The sequence below is a fragment of the Rhinichthys klamathensis genome, unplaced genomic scaffold (genome assembly GCF_029890125.1).
Source record: "Rhinichthys klamathensis goyatoka isolate OS25496 unplaced genomic scaffold, OSU_Roscu_1.1 h1tg000040l_1, whole genome shotgun sequence".
Taxonomy (NCBI): Eukaryota; Metazoa; Chordata; class Actinopteri; order Cypriniformes; family Leuciscidae; genus Rhinichthys; species Rhinichthys klamathensis.
Genome location: NW_026606587.1, coordinates 10,221,632 through 10,242,810, shown reverse-complemented (window position 1 = coordinate 10,242,810; position 21,179 = coordinate 10,221,632). Strand labels below are relative to the sequence as shown.

At 37.2% G+C, this 21,179-nt stretch overlaps 1 protein-coding gene across 10 annotated transcripts in view; it reads right to left on the bottom strand.

Moving 5' to 3' along the window:
- Positions 1-2,189: 2,189 nt before the first annotated feature.
- aak1a (AP2 associated kinase 1a) overlaps positions 2,190-21,179 on the bottom strand; it is an 81,517-nt gene continuing 62,527 nt past the window's right edge. For 8 of the 10 annotated variants that reach the window (XM_056246803.1, XM_056246805.1, XM_056246807.1 and 5 more), the window contains one exon: positions 2,190-3,251. In XM_056246803.1, the coding sequence (XP_056102778.1) occupies positions 2,464-3,251 (788 nt within the window). In that variant the 3' untranslated portion in view covers positions 2,190-2,463. Of the gene's footprint in view, positions 3,252-19,636; positions 19,926-21,179 lie in introns of those variants that run through there. The other 2 variants (XM_056246811.1, XM_056246812.1) reach the window with 1 other exon arrangement.

Here is a 21,179-nt window from a genome sequence, read left to right as displayed (position 1 = left end):
TGTGTGAAATGATTCTTCATGCTCCTCACAACCATTCTTTTACAATCTAAGCCTGATGAATCTTGACATGACATTGTCATCCTGGAATATGGCCATGATTCCTGGTTGTTTAAGAAATGAAAATTACACACTCCATCAATTAGGGTTAGAAGAAGAACTCAACCAAACATATAACTTGCCAGAAACATAACAATCACTGCAATAATGATACAATCATAGACTCTCAAGGATTTGCCTAAAGCGAGGGCTTTTTTTTTTTGGTCAGGCATTACAAGCGTAATTTATTGTGAGGCACTGGAAATAGTGATATGGGGAAAACAGTTTTTTTTTACTACTGAGAACCTATGAAATGTACTACTCCTACTAATTACTATTTAATTATAATTATTATTTAATAATATATATTATACATGCGTGTGTATCTGTGTGTGTATATATATATATATATATATATATACACACACATATATATACACAGTATATATGTATAAATGTGTATATAGTATACACTGACACAAACACAAATATATATTATATATATAAATATAGTAAATTATAATATATTGTAATATTATAATAAAAACAAAGTGTATAATAAATCAATACAATGACACCGTTTAAACATTTCATTTATTACATAGAGACTCTACACCGGTGAGCGTTTAGCATAGCTCAAGTATTTCCAAAAGAGAAGTGCCTCCAAATTCATTCAAGGCCACCAAGCAATCATGGCTGTTTCAACATTAGACATAAAAAATATGAACAATCCCCAGTCTCTCATATAAAACACCTTTCCACAAAGAGCAACGTGGATACACACCTAAAATTCACCCCACACATAATATAAACTACATCTAATAACTCTTAGTATCGTAGTGAAAAAGTGTAAGATGCACCCGTGTATAATTAACAACAGCCTTAATGCCTCGATTTACACATTTGCATTTATGGGATGAAATGCTGAGGCGGCAAACGGAGGATGACAGGTGCATTGAAAATCTGTGCTGCAAAAGTTAACCGTTTCATGGGTTGGACATACTATATTGCATTTAATAAGAGATTGAGTGGATGTTGTGAACAGCAGAGATAACAGCATCTTGGTACTCGAGCTGCCTGTTTAAACATAATAAAGGGAATGTGCAGTGTTCATTGATAGCTAGAAAACAAATATTACATTGAATAGTAACATTCTATTACAGTTGTGTGCAATATAATCCAGCATCAATTGGATTTAACATTCAGGTGTATAATATGAGCCCAACACTAATGTGCTAAATGAAAAACATCAAGACTGTATTAAATACTGTACACTAGCACTGCTCTTCATAAACACGGTGCATGAGATCAGGTGTTGCTTATACAATATTTAGAACTTATGTCTGCTTGCTTTTCATTGGCTTTCATGCTAAACATGATTATTAGGGAAAAAATTGGAGCAACTCTTATGGGTCAAAATGAATTTTTTTTAAAGGTAATTCAACATGGATAATTAAAAAAGTTATTGAAAAATAGATATTAAGCCTATATATTATTTAAAAATGGCAATACATTCAGGTATATTTTCAAGTGAAAATTTGACAATTTGATGCTTTCCTTGTTCAATTGTGCAAATGTAAGATACATATAGCTATGATGATGAATCTGACAGAATTAACCAGTCCAGGTCACATTTAAGACCATTAGGATTTTTTCATTGTAACGTACATTATTTTCATGAAAATTAAGCATGTTTAGAGGAACAAGACTGCAAAATAAATCTATAATGTATTATTTAAAAATAAAAAAATAAAAAAGCTATTTTTAAGAAAAAATATAATTAATTTATTCTTTTAACGTTACAGTAATAAGAATTTAGATGGAAAGTTCCAATTAAAAAATATTATTGGTGCTTGGTTTTCTTTTGCATTTGGGGTAAAATGTGAACTGGATATTTCTTCATGAAGGGAAAGAATAATTAAAAAATGTAAAAGTATTTTCACAGCCCAAAGAAATGTTTGGCTGATAACCTTTTGTGTGTGTTTTGAGAGACAAAATCAACTTGTTAAATATGTTTTATTAATCATCAATTGTTGGGACAGGATGTTTCCTGTTTTTTTATGATGCTGTGTGACTCCAGATCTGAGCTATACAAAACTGCCTGGAATACCATGATAGTAGAAATGCCATCGGTCACCAGATGGAGAATAATACAAACATTTTCAACATTTTTGCTAAGCAACAAACCAGTTCAGTTTTCTGTTGACGTGGTAGACACACAGGACAGAAGTGAAGTTTGACAGCATGAGAATGATCTGAGGTAGCAAAAGATGTCACAAATCAAACGTTTACCCAGAGATAGACAGCCAAAGGCCATAAATGTGCTTCATTCTTCAATATATTACACTCAGTATACAGCATTTTAATGTGTTGAGCTCAAATCTTTTAGGGGGCGAAAGTACTGGTGTGGTTTCGGACGCTATTCTCTCAGTGTTTATCATGACGGCCTTTAAGGTGGAAGGGTGCCGAGACAAACGGGTCACCAGAAGCCACATCAGACGTCAGATTGTGATCGCCGATCGGTTTGTGTTCAGGCTCGGTGTTCACGGGTCCTTCATAGTGTCTGGAATACTTGGAAAGTGCCTGGGGTCGAAAGGGCAGAGGCGTCACTTGGCCGAGGATGCTCTCGTCAAGGGAAGAACCTGGATGGGGGTGTAAATATCCCGGCTGGGCCACTGGATTGGTGTAGACCTTTCCAGAAGTTTCCTTCTTCCTACCAAAGGGGGCCTGGAGGAAAATATCAGGCTGTTGAGACTGAACCGGGGGACGAGCAAAAGGCGCGTTGGAGAATACATCTCCATCGCTGTCACCGTCTTGTCCGATCCGAAATGGAGCTTTGGAGAAGACATCGACGCCTGGATCCACACCTGGATGTTGGGTTTGTGACACCAGTGGTGGCGAGTGGTTCTGAGCGTGGACTGAAACCAGAGAGGACTGGTTTTCGACTGCTACCTCGGATTCGGAAGACATCTGGAGGTTTCTCGAAGATGCGGGGCTTTGCTCATCGTCGTCATCCGAGTCTTGAAGTAATGGTCTGAAACCACTGCAGTCCAGACTTGGAGTTTCTTCGCCACTCACCTGTGACCGCCCCTCTTCTTTTTCTCCGTCGTCTTCATCACTGGAATGAAAGCAGTCCTCAACGGGGTCCTCAATGGGGTCCTCAACACCTTCTCCATCTAACAGCATTCCATATCCATCACTCTTCCTTCTGGCTTCTGCAAAACAGAAAACCGCAAAAAGAAAATTGATAGTTGGTGACATTTTCGCAAATAATCAATGATTGTGACCAAAATGTATTTTGTAGTTCTATAGAACTACAGAATGAAAAACATGGTTGAAACAATCAGAATGCTCTATTGTTGCAGCCTGTATCGGGACAATATTAACACTGTGCTTCCTCTACTGGACAGTTCACCCAAAAATCACATTTACTCACCCTCATGTCATTCCAAGCCCGTATGACTTTCTTACTCTCGCTCACCACAAAAGGAGGCATTTTAAATTCTGCACTGGTGGGTTTTTGTTGAATAAATGCGGACTGGAGAGTTCAAGTTTCAATAAGGAAGTAAGTCTACTGAAGGCATACAGTCACTTTGTGTGAGTAACAGACTGTTTAAGCCAAGTTTAAGTCATTATTCCATGAAAATCTGGACATCCAACATAGATACCATCAGGTGGACGAAATACACATACCATGTACTTGAGTAAAATTAAAGATACTCAAGGTAAAATATTACTCAAGTAAAAGTAGAAGTGCTGCCTTTAAACATTCACTTGAGTAAAAGTACAAAAGAATTTGCCTTCAAATGTACTTAAGTATCCAAGTACTTTGATTGTTTTATGGCTATAATGTCCTATTATAATTTGTCACAAGACTCTTGCTTAACTCAGTCTAAGTGAAGATTAATGAAATGACATTAATTAGTCTGATATATATAGGCCTATATACTGTATATATACAGTATATATAAATAAATAAATAAATAAATAAATAAATAAAAATATATATATATATATATATTTGAATTGAATTAATTTTTTGTGTGTTTAATTTTGGAGGGAAGGGGACTGTTCCCATAAGGTATAAAACATTTACAGTATTTACTGTATATATTTTTCTCCAGCGCCTATGGTCATAATTATTAACATCTTAATGTTATGATACATTCACATAAACCTGCACAACAGCCATTAAATATATATAAATAACTATATATATCTTACTAGCCTACTATGCAGATAAACTGTTCATTCATCATTACATCACTTTACCTCTGTCTTTATCCACAATTCTCATCTTCTCTTTTGGCACTGCATCTATCGCAGACTATAATGCTAATTTATAATGTGTCTAGTAAATTCGCAATCGGGAAACTTTCACCGTGTCTAGATGGCGCGAGCTGCCAGGCCGGTTTCTACGGGGTGCTTGCGTGTGTTAAGCGCCCTCAAACGAAAGCAATGCTGTCTACAATGGATGCGGCGAGGGGCGACGGCGACGCTACACAACACATTACCAACAGTAAACTGTTCGCGCGTGCTCTCCGCCTCTCGCTATTTGCAAGAAATCCCTCTACAAATGTAGCCTATACGCAATGACGCAAATTTGCACGAATAAGTACAACCAATCACACACACACACACACACATCCTTCTCCGGCTTCAATAATATATTGTATTAATTTAAAGCAATGCTTATTATACAACCCCAAATATTTGCAACAAACATTTAGATGAAAACATTCATAATAAATCAATCTGAAAACAATCTCTTTAAGGTAAACACATGCAAACCACAGAAATACATTTGAAAACTGATAGAGATAATAATTATGCAACTTATCAAAGGGGAAAAAATACTTAGGATTAAGAAGCTGTTAGAATTATTTAGCAAAGCACCTGAAAAAAAAAATGTCATAAACGTCAGTATAGGCTACTAGAGTTAAATGAGCAGTCATAAATTAAACATACTTAATCACTCTTTGTATTTGTATTGCATATTCAGTTTTATTCTAACGAAACAGGATAGATTTCCCGCCACTCACAAATACTTGATTTCAGTGAGCGCCGTGCTCTATTGTGATGTCATAGAACGTTCGCTGAGACAATAGAGTGCAAAGTTATCTTGCAACTTGTAGCGAGTCGGCGAGTGATGGTGAGTAGGCTGCTTTTTACTCAGGGTTTGGATATTTGAATTTTATTTCATAATTGCATTACTCAGATCAGATTAGACTCTACTTAAACAATAGAATGTTATTGACTCGATGCAGATAAATGACGATATACAGTGGTAGGCCTAATTTGTGTGCACAATTTAATATGTAAATTGGGTTTGATGTTTTTAATATAACGTTAGCTATTTGTTGATTTGCTCCCATACACATATAATAACCTCCTATATTCTTGATAATTAATGACACATTATTACATAATCAACACAACACATTAAATCAACAAATGACCATTTAAACATTTATGCACATGGAGAGCTCCATAGACTTTATCTTATCTTTTCAATCTCTCTTGCTTTGAGATCCTTTACATTGACCAACTTGCAGATCTCATGACACATCATATAATGAAAGCTGATTGGCCTTAATGGTTATCTCTGTATCTCTGACTGTAACTGATATACAAAAGGAGGTAATTTTCATTTAGACTCCTTATGCCTTTAATGGCCATTTTGGACAGACAAATGTCCATTTGAATATTTATTCTCATTGGTTTGTTAAATGGAGTCTTTATTGCTATCATCCTCTTCTATTCGTGCAGTAAATAAAATGTGCCTTGACTACCAGGCATGATAGACATTTTATATACTAGTCCAAAGTGCCCGTGCAAAATCAGTTTTTGTGTGTGTTTTTAGTAATTGTTGGTTTGGTGTGTTTGAGTGCTCATTGTTACAATTAAACAGCAAACGTTCAGTGACATTTTTAATTGTGCATGGTAGAAAGCAAATACTGATACTGACATTATGACATACAATAATTATGGAAAATTGAACCATATATATATATATATATATATATATATATATATATATATATATATATATATATCATTATATGTATCTTAGTTGACCACATTAGTAGTTAAATTGATAATTTATCAATTAATGAAGCTTAATTGTTAATTTTGAATAGATTTGAAGGAGGCTTTTGGACTGGACTCCCTTGCCTCTTCTGATTGACAGCCATGGGCATACACTGTAGAAAATTTATTTTTTCAAGTAATTTGATAAGACAATCAGCTTCCAGGTTTGTATGTGTTTGCTCAACTCATTTCTTCCATTTCTCTGTCTTTCACAGTGTTTTACAGATAGAGATTGCAGAAAGTCAGTATTGTTCAGTTCTTTAGATATCATCATATCCAAAATCAATCTGAGTATGGCAAGCTTTCCTATCGGTTTTACTGAGAGTGCAGAGCAGTCCTTAGGTCCTGAACTCTCAGATGAGCTCACCATGGCCCTTGCTGCAGGGGAGTGGTGGGCTATTATGGAGGTTTCAAGTCCCATCTCTGAGGAGCCAGAGTATTGCGACTTCACCTGGCCTCCACGCCCCATATCCCTGAAGTCGACGAAGCAGTGGAGCCAAAACAAGACACAGGGAGCTCCTGTGCCCACCAGGTCCCAACAGGAATCACCTGTGCCTGTTGGGTCCCCACAGAAAGCACCTGCGCCCACTGGGTCTCCACTAGGACCACCTGTGCCCCAGTCTCAAGATTGGCGAAATCTAAATTTCTCTGAGCCTCTTAAGCAGGAGCGGCTGCATCAGCAGAGAAAGTGGAGGCAGAAAAAGACAGAGGAAGCACCAGTGGCTGTTGTGTCCCCACAGAAAGCACCTGTGCCCACTGGGTCTCCACTAGGACCACCTGTGCCCCAGTCTCAAGATTGGCGAAATCTAAATTTCTCTGAGCCTCTTAAGCAGGAGCGGCTGCATCAGCAGAGAAAGTGGAGGCAGAAAAAGACAGAGGAAGCACCAGTGGCTGTTGGGTCCCCACAGAAAGCACCCGTGCCCTCTGCGTCTCCACTAGGACCACCTGTGCCCCAGTCTCAAGATTGGCGAAATCTAAATTTCCCTGATCCTCTTAAGCAGGAGCAGCTGCATCAGCAGAGAAAGTGGAGGCAGAAAAAGACAGAGGAAGCACCAGTGGCTGTTGGGTCCCCACAGAAAGCACCCGTGCCCTCTGGGTCTCCACAGGGAGCACCTGTGCTCAAGTCTCTACAGAGACCATCTGTGCCTGCCCCAAAGCCTCTGAGAGGGGAGCTGCTAGAGAGGAGGCCTCAAGCGTCTTCTCAAGCAAATTCACAGGAAGCGGTAGTGCCCTCTGGGGCTCCGAAGGGAGAAGATATGGCCCCAAGGATCCCAAAAGGTATACTTGTGCATTCGGGGACCTCACAGGGATCACTTGTACCTTCAGATTCCCCCAAACTGGGAGAAAGCCTCAAGATCCCTAAAAAGCAGAGGCAGAAGCAGAGGGAGCAGAATATCCCAAAGGGAGCTTCTGTAAGTCTGATTCCATCATCATTTTCAGCTTTATTCAAAAACAAACAAAAAAACATTGACTTCAAATATGCTTCTATGTTTTCTAGGTCCTCTATTCAAATCTTTTTATATATTATTTTAAAACTTTAGAAAGATATGTTTAGATTTAGTCTAACAAGCACTCATTAAACTGCCCAACATGATTATATTTGTTTCTTCAACAGGGCAATGTAGGTGTGTGTCAGCCACCTCCAAAAAATAAAATCTGTGTGGATATTAACAAGAAGGTGCAGCTGAACACTAAACCGAGGAGCCCGGATCGGATAAAGACTTCACACCTGGATCAGAGCAGCATTCCTCCCAGGTCCCAGATGAACCGGAAGAGAGCATTGGTAAGTTCCCTCCTTTTTTCAGATTTAAAAATGTAAACACTTTAATAATTTAATACATGACTAGTATCATATTCTTTTCAGTTTATAGAACCCTCACATTGACATTGTAGAAATACACATGTATTATGATTTTCTCTAAGAATCACTCATTAAATCTGGTCAGTGTGACATGATATGTGTGTTCCTTCAACAGGACAATGCAGGTGTGGACCAGTCACCTCCACAAAAAATGCCCCGCTTGGCAATCAAAGTCAAAGATTAGGAGTTGGAACCAGGCAGCTTTAAGAAATTGTGCTATATTTATGCAGCATATTCATACATTTTTGTAATGTTTTAAATGTTTAATATTGTTTTGGCACATTTTGCATAATAAAAAATAAAATATAAACTGTGTTTTTGTTTATATATCCAGGACAACACATGAATTAACATGTTATATAAAAATGTGCATTTTAAGTCAAAATAGACTATTTTCATCTCCTGTCTCTGAGCTGATTAAATGTTAAAAAGAGGCTGCACACTCAGCCAAAGGACAACATTATAACAACATATATGATATTTTCTACATTTAATGAGCCTTTGTGGACTACCAGTTAATCCAACTTGATAATAATAATTTAAAAAAAATAGGCTACATTTAAATTTTATTTGCTCAGAAAGGTGGTTAAGGTAGGTTTGCCAACCGTTCCGTTTAATACGGAATCGCACTGTAAAAACAACAACAAAAAAAACTTAAAGGGGTGGTTCAGGATTTTGGACATTGGGCCTCATTTCCAAGTTAGCCTGGGTGTTATTTATCAGTGGAGACAGTTTTTAAAAAATTTCATCCAGTCCTTCCGAGTCAACAAGAAAATTTCATCCAGTCCTTCCGAGTCAACGGTATCTGCTAGCCTGCCATTAAAAACAGTTTTACCCACTCCACAGGACACCAAAGCAAAATATAGCTGCGAGCAGAGATGATGGGCCCAAGCCGGTGGCACCGCAACCCCGGTGCCTTTAGTTACCTAAAGGGACCGGGGTGGCGGTGCTGCCGGCTTTGGCCCTTTCATCGCTGCTCGCTGTGTGTGTGTGTGTGTGTGTGTGTGTGTGTGAGGCGTGATTGAACAATGGAGACATAAAAACATGCTCCGTCCTTTTGTTCATACAGGACATTATTCAAACCGCAAAGGCAACACAAAAACGTATTAATGCAGTGTTTCTGCTAGGCTACTCCCCAGAAAAAAAAGCTATTATATATATGCAAGTCATTTTAGTGGCAACATAAGGAATGTACATTATATGCGTCAATATTTACCGATAATAGCTGCTGCTTTCTGTCCCCCTTAAAATCATAGTCAACGCGATTTGTTTGGAACTATTGAGAGCTCCACGAATAACGTGACCGCGCGGCGGCGAGATCACTGTCACAAACATCTATGTTCGCAACTCTCATTATTTAACGGCTCTGGTTCGCGGTTAGTAGATACCGCCAAGGCAAGTTCAAAACAAAGTGCGCGCTGTACTGTGATTGGTGGTTTGACCAGTTACGGTTTTATCCACTCATAAATAAAAAGGAACGACTGATTTTGAAAATGTAGTAGAGTAAAAAGTAAGATATTTGACTTTGAAATGTAGTGGAGTTGAAGTAAAAGTCTCATAAATGTAAATACTTGAGTAAGTACAGATACGCAAAAAAGCTACTTAAGTACAGTAACGAATTACATTTACTTCGTTACCGTCCACCACTGAGTGCATGAGAGAAGTAGAGATGTCAGTCGTTATTTTGAGTCAGATCTTTTCAATTGGCTGATCCAGTTCACAAAACCAGTCTGAATGATTCGTTCATAAGTCAGACTGATTCTTGAGTTCATCTCATTGCCTCAAAGAACCAGTCAGAGCAGCTCAGGAGTTAACAGCCCACTGAAGAGGAAGATTATTTTTTGTTCTCTTGGTCACAAAAAGCTATCATATTACCTTAGAACTAGAAGACATTAAATCTAGCCATTAGTCATACAGGCTATTGCTACTTTTATGATACTTTTGTGTTGTGAAGCTTGAAGGTCCAGTCCCCATACATTGTAATTCAATAATAATAATAATAATAAAAACAGGATTGCTCAAATTTTCTCCTTTTGTGCTCCACTGAAAGAAGAACATTAAACAAGTTTGAAACCACATGATGGCATGGAATGATGATGGAATTAAAAAATTTGGGTGAACCATCCCTCACGAAGAGGATCTGTGCGTTCAAAAGCATTTTAAGGGTTAGTGTCATTATTTACTCACCCTCGTGTCATTTCAAACCTGTATGACATTCTTCTGCGAAACACAAAAGACTTTGTGACCATTGACTTCCATTGAATGGACAAAAACAAGCACTGAGACATTTCTCAAAATGTTCCACAGAAGACAAAAAGTCATACAGGTTTGGCAAAACCTGAGTGAGTAAATGATAACAGAATTTACTACTTTTTTTTGGAGAACAAATTAACAAAATGAGGGGAAAAACATGATTTAGTAGCACTCCATTATACAAGATGGCTACACAATGAAGCAATACAGTAATACAGGACAAATAAAGCACATTCTACTACGGTATATCCACAGAAATACTATAGACCAACACCACAGGAAATACCACGAACAGTCAACATCTAGAACAGCTACCACTGACAAACAGCAACCTTGTTTCCACAAACTGTCACTATTAGCCCTTCATTTGATCACATTTCCAAGAAATGCCAAGTCAGAGCTTATAAGTTCATAAACTAATAAACTAACAGGAAGAACTACTACTTTTTTTAAAGGGCTGTCAAGATAACAGGCAGGTTTAGTGTGTGAGAAATATGCACACATTTGTTTTTTGAAAGGTGTGTTAGCAATAGACAAGGTTAAAGGGATAGTTCACCCAAAAATACAATTTCTGTCATTAATTACTCACCCTCATGTTGTTCACCTTCTGAACACAAATGAAGATATTTTTGATGACATCCGAGAGCTTTCTGACCCTACATTGACAGCTACGCAACTACCACTTTCAAGGCCCAGAAAGGTAGTAAAGACGTCGTTAAAATAGTTGTGTGAAAAAACAGACAAAAATAACTTTATTCAACAATTTATTCTCTTCCATGTCAGCCTGTGATGCTGTTCACATTGTAGACACAGTGCAGCGCTTCCCGGGATCTACGTCAGAACGCCGGCTCAGTATTGGCCGGATCCTGTGTCAGCACCAAACGCATGCATCATGGTGCTCACGTGAACAGCGTCAGAGACTTTTGTTTTTGTTTGCGCACAAAGTATTCTTGTCGGTTCATAAAATTAAGGTTGAACCACTGTAGTCACAAGATGTCTTTCCTACCTTTCTGGGTCTTGAAAGTTGCAATGACGCTGCTGCCTATAGGGGGACAGAAAGCTCTCAGATTCTATAAAAAAATATCTTAATTTGTGTTCGGATGATGAACGAAAGTCTTACAGGTTTGGAACGACATGAGGGTGAGTAATTAATGACAGAATTTTCAGAGTTTTTGGGTGAACTAACCCTTCACTCACCAGTGCTGAAGTTATAAAATGAATAAACGAAATTCCATTATTGAGAGCGATGGAAACAAGTAGGTTACAGAAAACACAATGACTGAACTGAGATCAGAGCAGAGACATGATGTAAGTCTTACCTTCAGGATGAAGTAAATGGTTGGCATTAAACTCAGGATTAATACAGCAATGCACACTAAGATTTAGTTGAAATATTAGTGCTTACATCCTAACACACTGCAGAGGCATTGACAGTGTTGATTATCTGTGTAAAATGTGCTTTTGTTTGATGTAAAATATAGCATGCATATACAGTATATATATATATATATATATATATATATATATATACACTCACCGCCCACTTTATTAGGTACACCTGTCCAACTGCTCGTTAACACTTAATTTCTAAGCAGCCAATCACATGGCGGCAACTCAGTGCATTTAGGCATGTAGACATGGTCAAGACAATCTCCTGCAGTTCAAACCGAGCATCAGTATGGGGAAGAAAGTTGATTTGAGTGACTTTGAACGTGGCATGATTGTTGGTGCCAGAAGGGCTGGTCTGAGTATTTCAGAAACTGCTAATCTACTGGGATTTTCACGCACAACCATCTCTAGGGTTTACAGAGAATGGTCCGAAAAAGAAAAAACATCCAGTGAGCGGCAGTTCTGTGGGCGGAAATGCCTTGTTGATGCCAGAGGTCAGAGGAGAATGGCCAGACTGGTTCGAGCTGATAGAAGGGCAACAGTGACTGAAATAACCACTCGTTACAACCGAGGTATGCAGCAAAGCATTTGTGAAGCCACAACACGCACAACCTTGAGGCGGATGGGCTACAACAGCAGAAGACTCCACCGGGTACCACTCATCTCCACTACAAATAGGAAAAAGAGGCTACAATTTGCAAGAGCTCACCAAAATTGAACAGTTGAAGACTGGAAAAATGTTGCCTGGTCTGATGAGTCTCGATTTCTGTTGAGACATTCAGATGTTAGAGTCAGAATTTGGCGTAAACAGAATGAGAACATGGAACCATCATGCCTTGTTACCACTGTGCAGGCTGGTGGTGGTGGTGTAATGGTGTGGGGGATGTTTTCCTGGCACACTTTAGGCCCCTTAGTGCCAATTGGGCATCGTTTAAATGCCACGGCCTACCTGAGCATTGTTTCTGACCATGTCCATCCCTTTATGGCCACCATGTACCCATCCTCTGATGGCTACTTCCACCATGTCACAAAGCTCTAATCATTTCAAATTGGTTTCTTGAACATGACAATGAGTTCACTGTACTAAAATGGCCTCCACAGTCACCAGATCTCAACCCAATTGAGCATCTTTGGGATGTGGTGGAACGGGAGATTTGCATCATGGATGTGCAGCCGACAAATCTGCGGCAACTGTGTGATGCCATCATGTCAATATGGACCAAACTCCCTGAGGAATGCTTCCAGCACCTTGTTGAATCTATGCCACGAAGAATTGAGGCAGTTCTGAAGGCAAAAGGGGGTCCAACCCGTTACTAGCATGGGGTACCTAATAAAGTGGGCGGTGAGTGTATATATATACACACACACACACAGTATATACTATGTACTGATGAGGTGGGATGCAAAATATATATGAGAAATACCACTAAACCTAAAGCTTAAACACCTGTGCAGAGATATGTATTGATTTGACAAAGATGAACATGTACAATGCAGCAGAAACTCTAAAAGGTGGCCTTAAAGGGCTAGCATGACCAAATATGTAAATTCTGTCATCATTTACTCACCCTCATGTTGTTCAAAATCTGTATGACTAACTTTTTTCTGTGGAAAATAAAATAAGATATTTTTGTCCATACAATGAAAGTCAATTACCAAGATTCTTCAAAATGTCTTTAGTGTTTCACAGAAGAATGTCATACAGGTTTGGAATGGCATGAGGGTGAGTAAACGATGAAAACTTTAATATTGCAGGGAATTTAAAATGAAAAATAGCCTTTTCAATGCATTGATAATACCAATGATTCAAAATAAAAAAATACCTAAATTGGCATCAAGTTGGCATGCGCATGTAAGCTAACTGTCAATCCCTCACTGAGCAATGGCTACATTTAATAGGACAGAAATAAAGAAATAAAGTGCCTGAGGATTCATTTAAATGGCAACATGGGCACATTCATCAGTTCAAAAGGTGCAGAACAGGAATGTCCCATGTAGTGTTAAGAGTGTGTGCTGTCACATATCACACAAACCAACGTTTTAATCTGGCCAAGAACAAAGTGAAAGAAATGTGATGTAATTTATGATCAGCACTTGAATTAACTCAAAATTAAGCTAATTAATAAAGCCCAGTGAGGGATAGATACTTGTGCGTGATAAAATAAAACATTTCATCAGTCTCCTCTAAACTGCCATAATGCAGGAGTCCATTAATGCAGAACCCGATTTCACCAAATACAAAGACTAAGACACAACTATCTGTTCCCATTGACACTTTTATTTAATATCCTCCTTTTCAGAATTTCCATTGTTGCATAAAAACAGAAGGAATACGGCGCTCGATAACATGAGGAAAAAAGGATAACACGATGGCATTCCAGTATAAGACTTTTTTGTTGTTGTCATTATTTTCTCCTGACGTGGGCTGTGATACACGCTACAACACAACAAAGACTTCAACGTCAGACTACTTAGCCACACCGCTAGGTGCACATCTAAGACCTAATATGAGCACTACAGTCAGATTGCATAGGTCAGCCACATTAAAACAAGCAAAGGGAGGGAAAAGAAACGAGAAACTAAACCTCACATAAACATAATATTGCCAACACACTCTCATGGTAATTTGTTACCATTTTACCTTTTGGCTAAATCTCATTCGTAGATTTTTGTACGATATGCTTACGTCCCAATGATGGTTAGGTTTAAAGGTGGGATTAAGGGTCGGCCTTCATGCTTGTTTTTAATTTTTCTAAAAATCACACGTTTCCATATGAATCACACCGTACAAATTCACACGAAACCGCCACCTCGTAAAATAGTTACGTATTCTCATGAGATCGGGTTGAATATTACACAACAATGTTCTACCGATGCAACATTTGCACAAGCTTCGGACAAAACAATCACTCAAAATAAAACAATGCTCTCGGCATTTAACCAAAAAACACTGAAGCACACTAATGTTTACATCTCAAAAGAAATAATAGTGTATTGTTACTGCTTCCGCACATCTAATTATGAAAATTCAAACATCATATACATACAGACATGTTTTCTTACATTGAGCTCTGTTTAATGTTTGATATGTGTCGGTAAAATGTGACTTTGTGGAGATTCGTCAAGAGTCGGTGTCGGCATGTCTGATACGTGCTGCCTGGACACCGATGTGACGTCAGCTTTAGGATATTGATAGATCGATATATAGGCCAATATTTGACCATTCTGAGATATTGACATTTGCTGAAAAGTTAACTTGAAGGATAAGAAGCAATTTCTGTTATTAATTATTTAGTGAATTTTGAGTGCATCTGGAGGTAAATAAGTGTTTATTTAATTTCAGTAATTAAAGGAGAACTCCGGCGCAAAATGAACCTTTGGCCTAATTACACATTGTTACCTAGTCAACCGTTATCTGAGATTTGTTTTCATGATTATCGAATGTAAATAGTTTTATCTCTAAAAACAGTTTAGCCTATAAAGCTAGTATAACGCTAGTATATTGGGCATAGTGTAATGACAAATAAAAATCGCTTGTTAATACCACTAACAAGGCTCAAAATAGCCCCACACTAATACGGTAGCATAATGAGGGTCCCTACCTTCAAACCGAAGCATTGAGAACTTTGGCAGTGTCCAGACAGTTTAATAAGAAGATATTTTAAACATACAGTCAACTTCGCGTATACAGACAGGAGCCATCTTTGAAATACAGTCTTTACCAGTCGATCTACGAACGCCGATCCAAGTGCGCTGGTGAGATGTGAACGAGCTATAAGTTGTGATAAGGTGAGCGCGAACAGCAGGCTTGGATCGGCGTTCGTAGATCGACTGGTAAAGACTGTATTTCAAAGATGGCTCCTGTCTGTATACGCGAAGTTGACTGTATGTTTAAAATATCTTCTTATTAAACTGTCTGGACACTGCCAAAGTTCTCAATGCTTCGGTTTGAAGGTAGGGACCCTCATTATGCTACCGTGTTAGTGCTCCCATTGAAAACAATTGAAAATACGCCAGGCGCGTGGAAAAACGCTTTGGTGGACACACGACCGAAGGGTTCCCACACTGTTTGACCAATGAATTTCCATCATTTGTCCATGGCATTCCAAGTTGTTTGTGATCAGTTTTTTTTTTTATCGTTTTTGATTCAGATGAGAGCAAATTGAACCATTCAGGCTGATTTGTGATCTAGTCTGAACGCTGTATTTGGACATCTGAATTAGTGTACAGAAGAGCAATATCTAGCTGATGAAGTACTAGTTAGCTTATCTAGGGGGAAGAAAATTCACTGTTGTAATATACATGACTTTTCCAGGCCCAGAAACACAACTTTAAAATCTCCAGGTTTTTCATGACTGAGAACCTTGTCAATTTTAGAATTGTTGTTGAAAAGCACAATTACTTGTATAGGTTAGATTTTTACATTTTCCGGACGTAACTGGATGAAACACTGTGTGTTTTACTTGAATCTCTCATTTCTGGCAAATGTCACATGGCAGACGAAACCTCAGGAGGAGCAGACCGTCATAGGCTCAGTCCAAACACATTTACTCAGATAACTTAGAAAATAAACACATATCTGTCTCATTGAAATTTTAAGAGATTAAGATTCAAAATAGAGGTTATTTGAGAAGGTAATGGATCAAAATAAAAAGCTGCCCACAGGCACAGCTCATGAGGTTTTGGAACAGCTTATATTTACATTTATCATTTAGCGCTTGATGGATGAAATGTTGCTGAACACTGAGTTTCCTCAGAACCACAGAACTCTGATAGTCGCTATGTTCAAGTTTATCCGAAACAGGCTAACTGTGACAAAAGAGAATCCAACTGACAGAAAAGCTCATTTTACAACTTTGTGCTCTAATATACAGATAAATAATCTTTATCTTATAATATCTATCTTGAGAATAATACAGTTTTTACATTCATCCTATACCATCACGGCCTAATTTACCGTGTTTCCTTTTCATTTATCCTTTGTGTGTCTTTAAAGGGGACAATGCATAACTGGATCGAAAATCTAAATACTAAATTTACACTATAGGGGTAGTACAGGGCATAAGAAGTATTCCACGTATGTCAGATATAGCAAAAAGCTAAGAAAAAGAAGCATGAGGTATGAATGAACAAGAGAGACAAAAATGAAGAAGGAGATGAGGCAGAATGACAGAAAAAAATAAACGATGGGATCAAAGAACATCACAGAGGAATGAAATCCAAGATGATTAATATTGTGACAGATTATAACAACTGCAAAGGGAAACGCCTCTGTTGAAATAAGGCGAGTGTTCATTTACAGCATCTGTGATGTTGATCTGTCTAGAACTTTGCAGGATAATCTAAATCTAATGTAAACACGGAAGGGAAAACTTTAAATGCAACTTCTAAGGGCCAAAACATACTCTGCAGATGTATATGAATGCTAGCCGTTCTAGCTACTTAAGCTCCATTTCTGTTTTAACGGCACAGATATTTTAAGGTAACTATCGCCTTTTTGAGGACTATGGTTTGTTTCCACCTGAACACGTGCAATGTTAGACTTCATGCATTGCTAGCATGTTGTTAGCATGTTCTGCACTACCATTCAAAAGTTGGGGTCAGAGTGATTTTTTTTAAAGAAATTAATAATTTCATTCAGTAAGGATCCATTTACTTGATCAAGTGTCATGCAGTAAATATTTCCATTTTAAATAAATGCTGTTCTCTGAAGTTTCTATTCACCAAAGAATCCTGAAAACATACATCATGGTTTCCACAAAATCAATACTAGTTTATTTCATACTCGTAATTCTTATTTTATATGTTCATATAAATATAATGATATATTCAAATAAAATGATAAACACTTTACAATAAGGTCACATTCATTAACATTAGTTAATGTATTAACATGTTTTAACAATGAGCAATACATTTGTTACAGTATTTATTACTCTTTGTTGATGTTAGTTAATAAAAATATAGTCGTTCATGTTAGTTCACACTGCATTAACTAATGTTAACAAATACAGCTTTTAATTGTAATTATGTATTAGTAAATGGTGAAATATTAACTAAGATTAATAAATGCTGTAGAAGTATTGGTCAGTAGTTCATGTTAACTAAAGTAGTTAAACCTTATTGTAAAGTGTTACTAATAACACTTCTCAAATATGACAATATTTTTTGTATAACACTAGTTTAGCTGGAATACATAATTTGACATTTCAAAGAATTTTTTTTTTTTTAATTAACTAAATTAATGTAATTTGGAGGTTAATGTAACATGTTAATAACACAGTAACTTTAAAAACATTTAAATCTTTACGCATTCACATGTTGCTTAATACGGTGCAATATGGTTTTAGTTGAAGTTGCAGCAAGTCAAAGCTGACCTGTGAATGCAAAGGCGTATGTTGATTTTGAATGCATTAGGAGGGTTTTCAACAAAAATATTTCATCGCTAGCGTGTTGGAGCTGGCTGTTAGAGTGTATAGGGTGGCCAAGCATTCATGTCTATGTTTGTATACTTATGTAGAGTATGCTTCTGCCCGTAATGGCTCAATTTCTTAAAATTTGCTTTAGTCCTTGCTTTAGTTTATTCTAATTATTTCTGCAACATCATCCTTTTGAGATGTTGAACTCCTTACTTGCTCTCGTTTCTTTTGTATTGTCTGTCTGCCACTGTATAAAACTGGAAAAGGCATTATATGCTCCAATACCTAGAATCATTGGTGGGCTGACCACATGAATAATCAGAGGAATCAAAATGTCCCTGTTGAAGTTTTGCATGATTCAACCGTTCACATTATTCTAAAGATAAATGATTGTTTTTATAATTCTTTAATAAAATGTTAACTTTTCTCTGGATCGTCAGTCGGGCGGAAACCTTGTATCTCCATATTTACTCATTTTTATTTTTATCCTTTACGTCTATCTGTGGGTTTTGCAAATATTTATCCAATGAAAAGTTTTAAGAAGAGCTTGTGACTAAACTTCTTAATGCATTGGATCATAATTCAAACTCATAACTCCATCCGCACACATTTTGGAACGTCTCTGCTTGTTTGCAATGCAAGGGTAAATGAAGAACTGGTTGTTTGCTTTGAATAAGTAAAGCATTTTATATATGCATAAAGGCAAATGATTCATGCATTTGACAATCGGAGAAGAGCGTCTTAGTCTAGCATTTATCGTCGAGTCACAGCCAATACTGTATAAAATTGTTTGTGTGTAGCACTTTATCGGTTATAACATGAGATTTTGGCCACATGACTGTACTTTATAACCTGCTAAGGTGATGTATTCATGTAAACACAGTTAGTTATGTTTTAAGTGAACGTAAACAGTTGAGAGAGAAAACACGTGTAACAGTATAATGGATATGTGCGTCAGGTCATAAAGTGACAGCAGCCTAATATTCCTGCTGCCAAATTATAAGATAATATTAAAAATATCTATATGGCAGTTTTTTCCCCATGCTGAGTGGCTATTAACTTTGGAAAACCACTAGCGACAATGGCTGGCGAGCCAAAAAGTTAATGTCACTGAACATAACATGCATGTGTCTGACCATATATAATACTACAATATATATTATTTTAAAAAGTGTTTTTTGGCCATTTTTTGAAAAGTACTGTTTTTGGAAAAAGAGGAATAAGAGGTTTCCGCCCGACAGAAACAAAAATCAAGAGGTGCTTGATTAGACGAACATCCTCATCGCAATACTAAGGTGTTGTCAATGGTTTCCGGACGGTCAAAGTGTTTGTGTGTTTGACTGTCATTGTGGGTTTTAGCAAGTTACTAAGTTAGCAGTTGTTAGGGTTTTCTGGGTGGTTGCTAGGAAGTTGGCAGGCTAACGTTTACCAAGCCAATCAAATCCCAATTAATTAATTCAAATTCTGTCACAAGTTTCCCTCTATTCAATTTTTACTTCACATGACAGAGGGCCATTTCATGATGTCTTTAAAGAACCATATCCAAATAGTATTAAGACATCCTGAAGAATGAAGCATAAATCAATGATAGAGTCATGAGAATGTTTATGGATCAGCAGAAGAGAGACAAAGAGCAAATGTGAAAAGAATGCCAAAGGAAAATGTGCACAAGGTTTATGGGTTTTCTTAAGGTTGAGGTTTCTAAACTCTCGCTATATTTTTAAGAATTGCACGCTGCCCTCTCCCTCTCTCTCTATTCATCTGCCTCTCTTTCTGTTTCCTCTATAAGTCGATGAGTTGGTCCACCAGCAGAAGAGAGCGTGCCAGCGAGGGCAGACTGGTCTCAGAACTGCCACTGTTGCTGCGAGAATGACCACCTAGAACATGCCGGAAAGAGGAAAAGAGAAAGAGTGAGGGGAGAGAGAGAGCGAGAGAGAGAAGGATGTGAGGAATGAGAAGTGTGAGAAAGAATGAGGATGAAAAGAAGACGTTGACGGAGGGTGAGTGAAGAATGAGGGGTGAGAAAAGAAAGGAGGAAAGAGAAAAAGCAAAAACCAGATGAATAGCAGGAAAGAGAAAGCATAAAACGCTAAAAGATAACAGATCGGAATCGAAGTGAAATATTTTAAAGAGGATGGCTAGAAAGTAAAAACAAAACCCCAAAAAGCCTAGATAATACTATATTTTTATGGTCCCCTTTTGACATTCTATTAACTAGAAGTAACGTTGCACCTACATGTTAACTAACTCTCATTAGAGTATTAGTAGAGTATTAGTAGACTGTCTGCTTAATATCTGCTAACACTTTATTTTGATGCTCCTCAACAGACGTTCTACTGACTATAAGTAACATTGCAAGTGCATGTCCACTTATTCGAACCCAAATCTAACAATGTACTAATACTCTACTAACACTCTAATGAGAGTTAGTAGACATGCATGTAGTTGCAACGTTACTTATAGTCAGCAGAATGTCTAAAGGGGACCATCAAAATAAAGAGAAACCAAAGTCTAAAGTCTTGGAGAATTACAGTTTGTTTCGCTGTAATGCTACTTGTGGTCATAGTTTACATTTTAGATTTAATATATTGACAACCACATACTTGAATATCATAAAAGCCATGTCCAATTTCACCACAAAACTAAAAGAAATGTAATATCAATTATATTTTGCATTAAGCAAATTAAGCCAATTTTAGGAATATATATTGGGGTCAATAAGATGTTTTTTTTTATGTTTTAGAAATTCTTAATTTTTCATGATTTATTTGAAATATATATATATATATAAAAAAAAATTTTTTATTTATTTTAATGTATTTTAAAATTTAATTTTACCCCCGTGATCAAAGTTGAATTTTCAGCATCATTATTCCAGTCTCCAGTGTCACATGATCCTTCACAAATCATTCTAATATGATGATCTGCTGCTCAAGCAACATTTCTTATCAATCTTGAAAACTGTTGTGCTGCCTAATATTTTTGTTAAAACCTATATACATATTTTTTCAGGATTCTTAAATGAATAAAAAGTTCAAACAACAGTATTTATTTGAAATAGAACATTATAAATGTCTTTACTGTCACTTTTGAACTACTTAATGCATCCTTGTAAAATAATTTAATGTAAA